Source organism: Chroicocephalus ridibundus, chromosome 9 (assembly GCF_963924245.1).
Source record: "Chroicocephalus ridibundus chromosome 9, bChrRid1.1, whole genome shotgun sequence".
Taxonomy (NCBI): Eukaryota; Metazoa; Chordata; class Aves; order Charadriiformes; family Laridae; genus Chroicocephalus; species Chroicocephalus ridibundus.
This window is the reverse complement of record NC_086292.1, coordinates 11,830,996-11,845,993: the sequence shown is the minus strand read 5'-3', so window position 1 is coordinate 11,845,993 and position 14,998 is coordinate 11,830,996. Positions and strand designations below refer to the sequence as shown.

Genomic DNA, 14,998 nt, shown 5'->3' with positions numbered 1-14,998 from the left:
TACCAAAACAAGTTGCATTAGATAAAAACCGTATCACACAAGGAAACATGAGTTGAATGTCAAATATTAAGAAGTTCAACCAGAACAATTCTTTCCTGTGCAACAAAAAGCATAAAATGGAAGCAATACACAGATAAATATAATCCACTGACCTGCCAGTGTGCTAGTGTGCCGAAATGCTCTGACTTGTGAGTCTGACAGCCCCGTAAGGAGTGAAATGACAGTATCCATCATATATTCATCATATATGATGCTATATTGACATTGCCGGACGAGTACTCCAATGAACTCACAAAAACTGGATTTGAACTTCTTCCACTGGGGACCAGCCATAGTTAGTGGATAATCTCCACTATCCTATTAAAAAACAAAGAGGGAAATAGGAAACTCTTTCAAACATCTTAAAAGCTATTTTATTAAATAAAGATTAAAAAAAAAGATGGGTACAACTTTAAGCCAAAATCTCCAATGCTACAAAAAAAATACATCAGAAGAATGTGATTCCACAAATACGCATCTACTTTGCAACTCAGGCTTGTTATATGCAGAAACAACACTCTGCAAGTCCTACCATAAAAGCCGCACATAACCACATATACTAACTACAAATTTCCTCTTTCTATCCTACTCTCTAGAAAAAGAACAAAATAAATTTAAAAAAATCATATCCCTTACAAATCTCCTCCAGGTTACACTAGAACATAAGAACCCTCACAGGAACAGTTGACAGGTTTAAGAACACTCAGTTCAGGACCATAATAAAGTTTACAGGGAGATACTTACACATCAGATTGAAAAATTCCTGAATTCATAAAACAACCTACTATCACACCTGGAAAATAACAAATGTGTGTTCCTATGCTAATTTGGGAACCTTTACAAACAATGGTAAAATGACAGGGGCGGGGGGCGGAAATTCAATTGACAATCATTTGTGTATCAGTGCTTCTGTGATCAGCTTCTTCAAGAGGCTAAACAACATTACCAGCCAAAAATGAAGAAAGTAACCATGAAAAGGATTTAGAAATCTGAGAGTTGTTCATCAGAATTCTGTTACAAGGAAGAGTGTGCATAACATAGTGATGAAACACCCTGAACAAACAGTCCCAGCTGAAGCTTTATAAATGCCATACAATTTTGCCTTATAGTAATTAAATCTATTTACACACTGAGATAGTTCTAAGGAATACTAAAATCCTTTTAACATATTACGTTTTCCCCTTTGTTAAAGTTACCCATGTTTTTTGGATTTTAATTAGGTGGGGGGAAATTATTTCTGTATTAGACAGATTTTGGGAGGAGGTTTTAAAGATACCTTTATGTTCTTTTGAACACAGGGTGAAATACCACTCAAAAATAAACCCACCAAAAAAAAAACCAACCACCCAAAAACCCAGTTTACCTCATTTACCCCAAAACTCAGTGGAACAGAAAGTTAAGTGACAATTTAAAGGGAAAAAAGTTATAACCTCCATGAAAGGCAAAACATTACTCTTCAACTGGAGAATAATCAAATTTAGATCCCCACAATTTGTAGATTAATGAATGCACAGAAATTAATTTAGCAACCATTTTAAAAGTTAGATGACTTAAAGGCCTGACATACACAGCAGGAAGGGGGAGGCATCCCACACAGCTCCACAGTAGTAGGAGTTCCCACCATGCAAAAACTGAAAGTCGATACCGATTTCTTAAGCCATTAATAAAACAAGTTATATACATACAGCGCTTTACTTCCTAATCTTACAAATTCAGTGAAATAAGAGTTCAAGATTTTAATTCATAAAAAGTCCTGTCATTTTTGCATCTGACCTTACCCTTGAAAGAAACCTGTAGCAACAAGATCCAGTAAGATTAGAACAGGTTAAAAAAAAAAATTAATATCAATACGTTATCAGCACTTCATTAAATTTACCTCATCAAATTCTTCAGTCATTTTTCGGATTATTTCAGAATTCTGCATATGTCGGAACATCTCTGCTGTTACAACTCCTACAATTTAGACATTAGATTATTAGCACTTCCAATATGAGGTAGATGGCAGATGACATGCCACAATGTACATGCTACAATGTAAAAATGACCAATTTTCAGCTAACCTACAGGTTATACATGTATTTTTCAAGAAGTTACACATTTTTGTTTTAGCATCCGTGTATAACAAGCGCCTGGCACCGATACCTTTTTTATATATATATAGACACACACGTATATATATACACACACATATACACATATGTGTGTGTGTGTGTGTTCTTTATTATTATTCTTTTTTAAAAGTGTGTTTGTGTGCATGTACACACACATCTAGAACTTACTCATTCACATGTGTTCAGACATCGAAGATACTTGTGCCAGACACCTCTTCATCAGCCAAGAGACTACACTAATCTGAAGTGACCTTTCAGGACTCAAGATTCTAAATGGTATGAAACAATTTTGAACAGTTCTATTGCTACTTATTATCTTCTGCACTGTAATAAACACACTGATTTCACGCAATTTTTATTTGTCTTAGCCTCAAATTGTTTGAGTGTAAATGGTGATATAAAAACAAATAGATCTCCTAAAGTTTACCACAACTATACTGCAAAATTCATGACAAGGATCATCTCAGAAAGCATTAAAAGATTCTGTAGTTTTATCTGGTCGCAATAATCAAAAGGTCACTGCTCTTGAAAGCATGGATAACCTCTGAGGAATGCTGTTAGCTTTCTGGAGATTTATGCACTTTAAAAGTTTAACAGGACAGAGAGAAACGCTTGAGCAGAACGAATTACATCCAGTCCTACTCTATCACACACAGTGACACCGCAGGGTAAGTTACCTTCTCCTCTTCAAAAGGAGGAGGTGAGGGGGACAAGAATGGAGGATATGGAAACGAGGAAAGAAAACCAGAAAATATGGAAATACAATCTTACTGTGGACGGGCTACCATGAAGCTGTCCATAAGATCTTTTAAATCAAGCACCTCTGCAAGGGCTATGAAACAATCTCAAAACACTCAATGATAAGAATTAGATGAATCCAAACTATAATTCCAAGACTGAACAAGCTAAACTATCAACATGAAGAGAGAGATGTATTTCTGAAATAACAGCAGGAGCAGAGGAAGATGTAGTAATTGTTAAGTGCCAGTACTGCATTCTCTCTGGGATCAATATAAAAGGCTTAATCAGCATTTTAAAATATAGTATAATATTTCTAAATCTCCAGCACCCACCTTCAGAAATACTAGCTTAACTACAAGTATCTAATACTGTAAACTAACTGCAGGGATAGAGCAGTCCTACAGCACATGTAGTAAAAAAAGCAAAGAGTGACAATTATACCATATTACTTAAATGGATGAGCAAACATTCAATCTTACCTTTGCAGCCTGAACACTGAATAAAGAAGTTAATGAGATCAAGAAGTGCTATATCTCTGTCATGTTTGTATGACTCTATCCAGTCATCCACTACAGACTGAAAAGAAACAAATATAAAGGCACATTTTAGTTTTCATAAATTGAAGAGCGTTATTTAACTGCTTTCCAGGAAGTGATTCTTGTTCCTTCCAGAAATAACTTGAACTCTGTGGTTTTTTATACATAACAAAATGTTTGAAATGATCCTTTACTGCCACCATTATCACCTTTCAAGGAAATAAATCATTTTATGCTAAAAACACATACAAGTACAAAATCGACACCTAAACATAAAGCACAGGAATACCATATAGTCCTACCACAACTTTTTTTGAGGGAGAATGCAAAAATGATTGGTATATTTTACAGAAGCAGGTTTTCCCCTTTTTTTTTCTGTTTCACAAACTAGTGACACTTCTCTAAAGATACTTATTTAGGTGTTCAGTTCCAACAGCTAAAACTCACTACGCTCTTCAAAAATGTTGCCCCTTTGATGAGCTGTACTCCACGCACAGAACAGGATGAACGGCACTGCACTATGCTGCACGGACATTAATTACTCCATAGTCACTAAACCAAATAGGAACAAGGGCATTTTACTAAAAAAACCTTAAAGGGAAACAAATTAAGAGGAAACCTGTGATAATATTTTGAGAAAACAGAATTTACACGCAATTATGTTTAAACCATCCCTGTGTGTAGTACAAACTGTCTACTGCAAAAATCATACTTCATACAATTGATTTATTAACACAGGCACAAGAGACTCATTTTAGTATCAAGCTCTCAGTTTTGAGGTTTTTAATATGTTGATACCTTGCCCTAAAATCTAGAGTAATTCTAAATAAATAGAGATTATTAAATAGTTCAGAACTTCTGAAAGGCAACTGGACTATGCAGCATCTCCAGTGCTTCCTGTCTGTATTCCTCAGTGTTTCACAGGCAATAATGCTGTGAGGACAAATAAAACAGTGCCATGCAGAAAAATTTCTGATCAAAGATACAGCTAAATCCGTCTTCCCTAAATTTAAGATTGTTTATAAGTACAATGCACAACTTTTGCCAGCAAGACACAAAAAATGAAAAATTCAAAGTGAAACTGTCATAGTCTTCCCCAGTACAAGCAGAACCTACAAACTAGTACCAATTTGACTGACCTGGCGGGGGGGACGAAATAATCTAGGACACATCTTAAGTTAGGCTTATAGAGAATGTCACTGTGCAAGCAAAGGATAATGCTAGGAACGAGACAAATGCTAGGAACGAGACAAATATTAAGCAGCCTTGTTTTCAGAGCATTGACTAGTTAGCCAGGCACTGATTCCCTAATTCAACAGAGTCATCAGACCTGGCAAAGGTCCATTTTGCTCTTGGAAAGCAAAAGATTTTGACTTTTAAACAGCTAAAATGGCATGAAGATACAACCACTGATAACTGGCTGAAAGTGTAGCGCACACAGCAACAGTTAGAAAAGTATAGTTTTTCCACCCGCTTTGAAATACAGCAGAACAAAACAAACGACGGAAGTATCAGAATTTCTCTGTGCAAATACATCAAAGTAGTCTATTCTTTTCTAAAAGCGTGCACTAATTTTCTGCCAAGGAATTCAGGCTATAAGGTCCCCAGCTCTAATGCAGGAGCCTGCAAATCTTGAGAGGACTGTCCGTAGACCCAGCTTCCCGCCTGCGGATCACAGAAGCTGTAAACTCTAGATTTTCAATCCCAAAGATAGTCTTTCCTCCAGGCTGCTGAGGAGTCACATGAGTGAGTCAGCAGGAAGGCTTCATGGCTGACAGCCTTCCACTTTAACCCTCTCACCACTGCAAGATTCACACAGTTAAGCAAATGCTTTGCCGATTTAACTGAATTTAAAATAAATTTTTTTAAAAGCACTAAATTTCTTAAGAGACTGACTTCAGCCCTATTAGTAAATGCAATGGAGCCAGTGCCTAATGCACAGGCTTTTAACAGGTTAAAACTTCCTGACCCAAATTCCACCCACTTGGTGTGCTGCAATATCCATTAGCCAAGTCAGCTTGGGGTGGGGGGGGAGTAGCCCTTAAGTTGTAGCTACTGATTTTACTTTGGGTGAGAGAGAAGATGCAATTCTTTCTTTTCAGATAATCTAAACTCTGGGAGCATCTACAAACTACAGATTTCTTGTTAAGTTCAATGACAACTATAGGCATAAACCACAGTTGTATTTAGTTACAGCCACACAAAAAGGCCTCAGAAGCCATATGAACAAAACCAACCTTTCTTCATTCAGTATACCAAAAAATTCAGTTTGAATCACGGTTTGAATTTCTTCGTTATGTTTGTGACAATTCATACCCAACTTTCAGAAATGAAAAATCAGCTTGTTAAAATTAAAACCTTAACATGCAAAAACACCTTTTAAAAAAAAAAATCTTAATCTACAAATTACTACAAACTATTATTACAAAAAACCTACAAATTGAAGAAAGAGTTTTACTACTTTAGGCTTCATTTTATTAAAATGTATCTACAGGAAAATATCGCTACATTTAAATGGTATATTCATCCAAGTCACAGAGATATCCGAAGTCTTACCTGCATAGCACTCTTGCCCATTTTAACTACCTCAAACAGCATCATGTTTTCCACACCATTCTGTTGGTGATGTCCATTCATCCGATTTGGACCACCAGGTTTCCCTCCTCCGTTTCCACTTTTCCCCTTCTCTGCTGGTCCTTTTTTTCCTTTTTTACAGGTCTGCAATCACACACACACGCGTAAGAAATTTTAATTGTGCATTATGTAGTAATTAAAAAAACTGAAACTACTACTCAGCACCATGACAACTATACACAAGGCCTTTTGTTTTCAGGAACCAGATTCAAAATCCAAAGTTGAGAATAATAGCTGATCCTAACTGATGCAAAGATCGACAAGAATTCTACAGATTCCATTTCCTCCTTTCCTCATTTAAAATCTTCTAACAACTAAAACTGTGATTAGTGACAACATATGACACAAAGATTTTTCTCATATTTAAACTGTAAAACAGATTATACAGATTTTATTTACAATAGCTATGGCAATTCCTTTAACACACGTCGCAAAGTCTCCTCTGCAATTCATTAACCTTTCGGGTTTTTTAATTTGAGCACATGTTGGCAAGTGAGGAAGTGCAGACAGGTGTCTTTGTATCTGATTCCCCAAATCACGTGTGACTTACAGAAAGAAGAAAAGAAAAAATATTTTAAACAGGAGTTAAACAACTGTTGTACAAAACTATTTACCACCTCTTACTAGCTGGGCACTCTGTACCGGTACATGGGGTGCCTGGCCAGGTGGGTGCAGCAGCCCACCCGTGGGATGTGGTGGTGTCAAGTGAGAGGGCAGGAGCCACTGAGGGGGTGTGGGGGGGTGTGGGGGGTGTGGGGGTGGTGGAGAGCCAGGACATCTGTCTGATGAGGGGAGAGAAGGGCTATTAACTGGGTTTAGACCTCTCCACTCAGGTAGTGAAACATCCAGTCTACGACCTACAAGATAAACCCTTTTAATTGAATTATTGGTTTCTGTTCACTTTTCAAATTAAAAGACAGACAGAATTAATGACACCAATCAAAACAGACTGCATTAGCACCAAATTTAAGTATACAATGGAACACATGCAGAGAGGTTAATCAAATCAAAGTTAATCTTTTTCTCCCCCACCTCCCTTATGCCTTCATAGCACTAAGGAAATATCATGAAAATACACAAGATGAAGCATTTCAATGCAAATACAAACATGAATTCTCTTGACAGAACACTCGCTTTTTCAGAAAATATTCCTAGCCCGTTCAGCTTCAAAGCAAGTGCTGAACTCTTCAGTTTGTAACAGCAGGAGTGTTTCAGTATCCCTATAAACTGAACATACTTTTCCTTTGCCTTGTTTTTGGTTTTTTCCTTCAATATCCTCAAAGTCTGTATCGGAAGAGAAGTGTGTTTCAGACTCCCTGCAAGGATAAAAAGACAAACCATTTACACATTTCATCAGGAACATTCTTAAATATACTACATAAAGTCACATTGTGCTCTCAGTCCAGTAAAGCAACTCTAACAGCGAAACTGCCGCCACCTTATGTTTAAGTCTACTGTGGAGGAAGAGATCAGAGCATATCCTCACACTCCCACCCTGCCCTGCCTCCTCCAAACAATTCACCTGCGAAAAGAGCCAGACACTAAGGTTAAAAGATGTGAAAGTGGGTAGAAAATAGCAACAGGCTGGGAACCTTTCTTTTGGCACGTGATAAACATTACATCATCCCAAAAAGCAGAGAGACACAGTTATCTGCTACAAATACTTAAACAAAAACAAACACAAAAAAGAGAGAGGAAGAAAAAACCCAACAGCAAAAAAAGAAACCACCACCTTCCCTCAAAACCAAAGTGTCTCAGCAGATCTCTTCATGCTATTAGAAACTAAGCAGCTAACAGGTATGCACTTACGTTGAAAGGTACAGAAAAAAAGTTTAGGTAAGGTTTCTCCATCAAAAAGATAACCTGTAGTTTTGTTTAGGCTTACAAGGTAAAAAGCTGTTAAACAATGTATGAACTTTCTCATTTGTTTAGTTTCATACATCATTAAAATATGCTGCATTGATACACAAATCATTTATTGACAACATCAAGGTGGGTGGGTGTGTGTGTGTGAAATCACCTGAATTATTAATAGAGAATTCTTAGCTTATATATTCTCTATTTCTACATTTCCTGCAGAACAGAACTTAAATGATGCCAGCAGATTTTGTTTTAAACACATATGGGCAGTATGCATGCTATCACAGATTTCTGATACACACTTCCTGATTCAGTTAACAATCAGAAATACGACCAGGGGGCACAGGAGACCCATTCCTATGTATGTATTTATAACATTCTACAGCAATCCAGAAACTTCAGGTGTCTCTCTACTGCAAGTGTCTGAAAGGAGCTTTCTGCCTTTTAAGATGTGTTTTGCTCTTTCTGGTTCTGTTGACTACATACTATGGTACGGACTGAAGTCTCCAACCCGGGGGGGGGGGGGGGGGGGGGGGGGGGCGGGAGGGGGACGAGAAAGGAAGAAAGAAAAAGGTAAGAAATGTTTATTCCTCATAACTTCCTAGGCGCTCTTGTTTTCACAGGAAAGAACAGAACACAAATTCCAAACATTTCACTAAGCAATGAACTGTACTGACAGAGTTAAAAAAAAAAAAACCCAAACCATTATAAACAGCTGTAAAAACAGTATTTCATAATAAAACATCTTCTGTTTATTTCTCATTAAAAGGGAAAAAAGCCACGAACAACCTCATTGATACAAAACTGTATCTTTGTATCTTTTAGATTTTATACCAATTCAATCCGTTTCAACACTGTTGAAATGTATTTATGACAATTTCTTGACAATTACAAGGTAAGGAACTGGATTCTTTTGGTCTGCTTAAAACAATCACTTTATTTCCCTGTCTAAAATGTAATCTATACCCCAAAATTCAAATGTCTGTTTCTTAAAAACTGTAGGAATACTAGCAAGCTAATAAAATGATGTCAAAAACACCAAGGATTGATGCCTGAGGGAAGCTAAGACTCTGGCTTTAACCAAAGCATGTCATTAGGTATTTTAAATATTAGGCAACCTGCCCCAGTTATTAAGGGCAAATACCTCAACTACTTCCTCTCTATAAAGAGGCTTTAATGAAGGAAACTTTTTTTGGTATTCCTAACCAAATATTTTCTTAATCAAACATTTCATTTTGAAAGAAAAAACCTGAGATGTACACCACAAACAAAACTGTGTCTGTCGCAATGGCTTCCTACTTGCAAAGTTTAAAAATTGATTTAAAATAATGAAGCAGTTCTAAAATACTTAATTACTGCCAAATACTTAAGAATTCAGACGATGCTTTATCAACACCTCAGTACAAAAAAAAAACGTAGAACCCTATTCCCTCATTTTGTTTCCTTCTTTCCAAGGGAAAACCAACCAGATGTATTAACACTAAAAAGAGTTAGTGCATTTAAAAATGAAACTACAAATTCTTAAAACACTTACTGAAGGAGAGTAAAATCAGTTGGTATTTCTGGAGCTGCTATCATTTCTTTATCATCTTCTGGAACACCACTGTATTAGAAAGATATTCAAAAACCAGTCTGAAGTACAAGCTTACTTTTCTTTCTTCCTTTGTAGTGGACAACTTCTACAATAAAATAAATAAATACAGTGAAAGTTTTTCCACATATGAAGGGATTAAAAAGCTGGAAACACAGAAAATTTAGATCACACCACCCTCTGTTTCCAACCAAGCTTTTTCCTGTTTAAAGATTTCGTATTTTTGACTCCTCCCATGACCTTACTAGAAAGTACCTCCACAAATCTTAAAAGCATCACAGTAAAATAAAATACAAAAACATTTGGCAAAAAAACATTTTCTGCACAGGATGAGAAAACTAGAATGGTTTTCTTTAACATCTCGCAAGTAATAGCTTTTCTTTCTAAATCCATACTAGATTTAAGTTTGAACTGTAACAGCACGCACTGCAGAGCGCAGACTTACCAACATTAGGATATTTCTGGTTAACCAAACCAAAACCAGATTTGACGTTCAATTTAAAGCACCAATATGTGTACATTTAAGGACATTATGCATACCAACTTTGTATCTCCAATTTGTAGAATTCCATGACATTTTCCACAAGGATAAGCTCTTATAACAAGTTCTTATAACCTAGCCACCTGTTTCACAATTCCCTGTCTTGCAGACTTGATAAACCAGGCTTACAACAGTTTTAACATTTACAGCATTTGACAAGATTATAAAAATATCAAGGAAGATAATACTATCCACGTTATAAAGAAAAACATTAGAAACAGCATAGTGTTTTGTAAGATTGTGAAATACTTGCTTTTCAACTTAATTATAGTACTGCCACCTATTAATAAGTTTTGTTATTTATCTAGTTTTCCTACGTTTAAGGGGAGAAAAGCCTCACTTCATACTTTAAATGTGAGATTTAACCATGCAGGCTTAAGTTTCCTATGTCAATTGTCTGCCCCAGGCTAACTTTTAATACAGTTAAATTAAGTATGATGTTCAGGTATTTTCAAGATACAATAGCAAGGAGAAAAACCTCCAGAGTCTAAGCCTGCTGACTCTTCAGCTTGCTGAAGCGATAAGGTATTTGAGGGAGAGATTTAATTTTGGCATGCTAAGCACATGTTGCTTAATGTCTGGTAGCTATGCTTCAGAGACTGTGTTTCAGTCGAGCATGTAGATAGAGGCCGTACTTTTTTTTTTCCCCTTGCAAGTGCTTACTCTGAATGCTAGGGGCCACTGTAGCTTCCAGAATTTAGAGAGCTGAGAGAAACCATAAACCCTGAACTTATTATGTTCTATTTCTTCACATTTCACACAGTTACATAAAAGTAGAGAACCAGAGTGGAAAGAAATAGCAGCAAAACGAGAGGAGGTTTGAGACAGACTGGTGAATCTCAAGATAGTCTGCAACCGCTAAAGAGTGTTCCATCCAAAACACGGTAGAAGATAAAAACCTTCAAAAATGTTGCTGCTGCAGAATGGCAGCAACCTTTGTCACCCCATTCCTCCTTTCTCCAAAACCACAGGGGCACAAGGGGTGCGCTTCATCCTCTCCTGCTCTGCTTATACACTCTCTTTAGCAAACAACCATTCCCAGGCAGGGTCACATCCCCTCCCCTGCCATTTCTCTTTGTAGGCTCGGTCATTCAGTATCACCTGATTCAGTTCCCCAACAAAATGGGCAAAATATACCTCAAGAATTTTTTTATCCCTGGATTATCAAGTTGAACTGGTTCAACAGCAGGTATCCATAGCCAGTGCATGGGAAACAAAAGACTGCGTAGCCATGAGCAGGGGAGGGAAGAGTAAAACTCCCTCCTTTGGTGTCATGGGGCTATTATACCATCTGGGCTGGCTGTAAAAACTACAGGCTTAAGTTTAGTTGGTGATGCATCAAAATGTTCTGCACTTTGGATTTTTATTTTTTTTATTTTTTTTTTTAAAGATTTGCTCATTCCTTGAACTTGGAAAAATACCATAGGACACTTTAGTGCCCTGGTGATCAGGCCAGCACCTCCTCAGAGGTCTACCTCAGTAAAAAGCAGGGGGGAAGAAGGTGTAGAAACAGAAAGGAAAAAAAAAAAGAAAAAAAAAAGAGAAAAAGAAAGAGATCCAGCCCTACAAATCCTTTTTGGGGCATGCTTGTGATTTAGTCCCAGTGAGGCAAACTTCAAAAAGCAAACTGCTCAGTTTCAAGTTCAACCTGTCTATCAACATGTCGCTATTTGACTTCTCCTGGTTTACATTTTTCAACGTTGAGAAGCAACACATCTACTGAAGTGACAATCAGGATGCTTACATGCAAATTTTGTATTTTGGCTCATTAATACTCCCTATTTACAATACTAAAATTACCCATTCCATAAAATTTGAAAGTACTGAGAAACAAAGGAAGTTAACCACTTGGTTCACAGATTTAACAGAGTTTTTCCTCTGTTTATGAAAAGCCAATCTATTGTCCTACCAAATTTTGCAAAAAGCCTCCATAAAGTTTCTTAAAATCCCAGAAACATTTTAAAGAAAAAAGTTAGTAACAAAACTATAAAAAATGATGGGTAAATGATTGAAGTATATATTCTCCACATCAAACAAGTCAAACAAATGACTTGGCAAAACTAGCTGGCTGCAGTTTATATCAACTTGAACTTCTTGTAAGAACCGTTCATCTTAGTACAAACAACAAAATATGAAAGCAAATATGGCATTCTTTGATCAGAATCGTCTCAAAATGGGAAAGAAATATCAAGTTCTTGCTAGAGACCGAAGCATTAAGCTACTAAGATTTATGTTTCAAGAACTGTTTATCTTGAAGGAAGAAGAAACTTGGCCCTCATGAGTGCAACCATATACTGGCATTATGGAAAACAGTAGTGACAGGTGAATGCCTTGCCAGAATATATGAGGTAAGACTGTAAGGGATCTCTGGCGTCAAGCTCAAACTCCAGCAATGACCAAAAAGCCCCTTGCATTCATCCCAGTACAGGGTATTTTTTAAAAGGCTTACTTACATACAGAACATAACACAGACTTTTGTTTCTCAACCAGCAGGGTCAGGCTCGCCAAGCGTGCCCTCTCTGGCAGTGGCCAACAGAAGCTGCCCAAGAAAGAACACGTTTGCTTTGTTGTTATTAGCAATGTTTTCCCTGAATACCTTCCCAGCACCCAGAAACAACTCCGGGATTTTTTCAGCCAGAGAGGCTGTCCCTGTATTCTACAACCCCTCGTCAATATTTTTTACATTGATATTTCCAATTATTTTTTGAACTCAATATTCAATGACGCAGCAATGGCATTCCACACAAGAACTCTCACAGCCAAACTCCGTACTACAGAGAGGCATGTTCTTTGCTTTGAATTCATCACTTTTCAATTTTATGTGATGCTCTCTTGTTTTGGCATGGGAAAAGACTGGCATTGGTCATTCCCCATTATCCTTGATCTCAGTAAACGTATTTTGGAAATTCGAGACTACTACATATCTTCTTCACACACGTACTTGATGACTCATTCAAAGCACCCAGTTTAGGAAGTCAGTGGGAAAGGGAAGTGGTCCATATAAGCATCCTATCACAACTTTTAAAATATACCAAGTTCATCACAGTATAGAGGAAAGTGGAAAGTGAAAATCTTGCACACGCCATTCCAAACGGTGAAAGTCTGTGTTACCTGTGTTAAATGGGCTCTAATAAGCAGATTATTTTAATAAGTTAAATCTAAACTGAGGCGCATCATAAAAATCAGCTCTTCTTCAGTTTCTTTTTTGCATGCTCACAGAATTCCAACTTTAATTTTCCCAAGAAGATACTGAACTCTCTCAAGTCTGTGAAAACTTTCTGGAGTCCCTCAACTTTGTGAAATCATAATTAAATTATTAACTATAAAAAGGAAATGTATCCTGCTGAAAGATCACAAGGTGGAGCTCTAGCCTAAAGCTAACTGAAGAAACTCCAAAAGACAGGTCATCCAGAGGTTGACCTAGTTATTTCTGTGCAATAAACTTTATAATAGATTGCTAAAGCTACAATATCGTAGCACATTTCCCTTAGATTTATATTTATATTACATAAAGACACCAGAAGATTCCTGCATCTTTTCTGAAATAAATGCATATATGTTTGATTCAATGACTCTTCCAAAGAGAGAAATGCAGGTGCTGTAGTACGACTAGCCTCAGTATTTGGTTTTCAAAAGCAAGCAGAAGAATTTCAAAATACATTTTAATAGCAGAAATAATGCATCCCTTTATTGTACCTTGCCATTTAAAATCTTGCTAACAAAACGTTAATGAACTAAAACACCACTGGAACAACAGATGTAGTCTGGGAACACTAATCATACGCAACATTGCCAACTTTAACTGTAAGTGGAGTTTCTATTTAAAGTAATTGGACTGATAAAAGCAAAAGCTAAGCATGAAACACTATGAAGAACTCAGATGTGTCTTCACTGAAAAACGGATTTAAAATTTTAAAGGTTATTTTTCCCTAATACATGAATAATTAATTTAGGTATGGTTGTGATTAACTCAAATATACTGGCCAAATGTTGAGAACTGGCAAAAGTTGACAAAATTCACCAGCACAATTCACACAATAACACATATGCTATCGGCAGCTGCTGAATGCTACCTGTCCTCTCGCAATTTCTACTATGTGCAAAAACAGGCTAAAAAAATGATAATATAATTCAGTAAGCAGCCTTTGTCAAAAGAACATGCACATATATATACACACACGCACACAATATAAAGAATCACAAGATCTGTCCCAGAAGCTTGTGTTTCATGCAGTTGCACAGTGCAGTAACTAGACTATTACTTAAGGAGCTCAGAGCAAGCTATTTCAGGTACTTGTGTTTTGGTTTGGTCATCTATTATCTAGAAGTTTTATAAGGCAAATCAGTAAAACGGTTATCATTTTTCTGGGAAGGCAGTGATGCAAAGTTTAAAAACAGTTCTGTGGCCAAGACAAAGATTTTGGAAATGCGGGACGGCTGTTCAGAGATGTATTGATTTTTCCCTGTAGTTCAGTTAATCACCTGTAAAATCGAGGACCTCACTTTCTTAATTCAGAAAAGACGACCTTCTAGAATTGTGATGCTGAAGTGTGCGGCTAAAGTTCAACCCTGAATTATTTATCTATCCATGAATGAGAGATGCTGATGCTTCGGAGCCAATTATGCAGCAGCAACAGTTAAAATGCTAGTCAGATAAAATTTAAATAAAGGATAAGAAGTATGTCCAGTATTTTCGCTTAACTATTTTAGAAAAGAAAGCTGCTGTCAACTACATTATGCCCCTCACTCCTTCTCTGAGAGACCAGAATATGTCTAAGCTTTTGTTCTGTAAAATAAGGTTTGGTTGTTTGGGTCCCCCCCACAAATAAGTATGCTTCTTCATATTACTTTTGCATTCATCTTCATAAATGGATTTTTAAGTGAGGTTTTGAGCAACTGCATGGCATTCCCTATAGGCCTGAAAGAGTGCGTTATTTCTATCTGT

General features: G+C 36.8%; 1 protein-coding gene across 6 annotated transcripts in view; it reads right to left on the bottom strand.

Moving 5' to 3' along the window:
- Nucleotides 1-14,998, bottom strand: part of STAG2 (STAG2 cohesin complex component) — an 80,861-nt gene that overhangs the window by 33,246 nt on the left and 32,617 nt on the right. For 5 of the 6 annotated variants that reach the window (XM_063345528.1, XM_063345527.1, XM_063345523.1 and 2 more), the window contains exons 2-7: nucleotides 9,456-9,600; nucleotides 7,299-7,377; nucleotides 5,984-6,145; nucleotides 3,371-3,467; nucleotides 1,916-1,992; nucleotides 153-357 (exon numbers count right to left, since the gene is read on the bottom strand). In XM_063345528.1, coding sequence (XP_063201598.1) covers nucleotides 153-357; nucleotides 1,916-1,992; nucleotides 3,371-3,467; nucleotides 5,984-6,145; nucleotides 7,299-7,377; nucleotides 9,456-9,499 — 664 coding nt within the window. In that variant the 5' untranslated portion in view covers nucleotides 9,500-9,600. The remainder of the gene's footprint in view (nucleotides 1-152; nucleotides 358-1,915; nucleotides 1,993-3,370; nucleotides 3,468-5,983; nucleotides 6,146-7,298; nucleotides 7,378-9,455; nucleotides 9,601-14,998) is intronic. The other variant, XM_063345529.1, reaches the window with a different exon arrangement.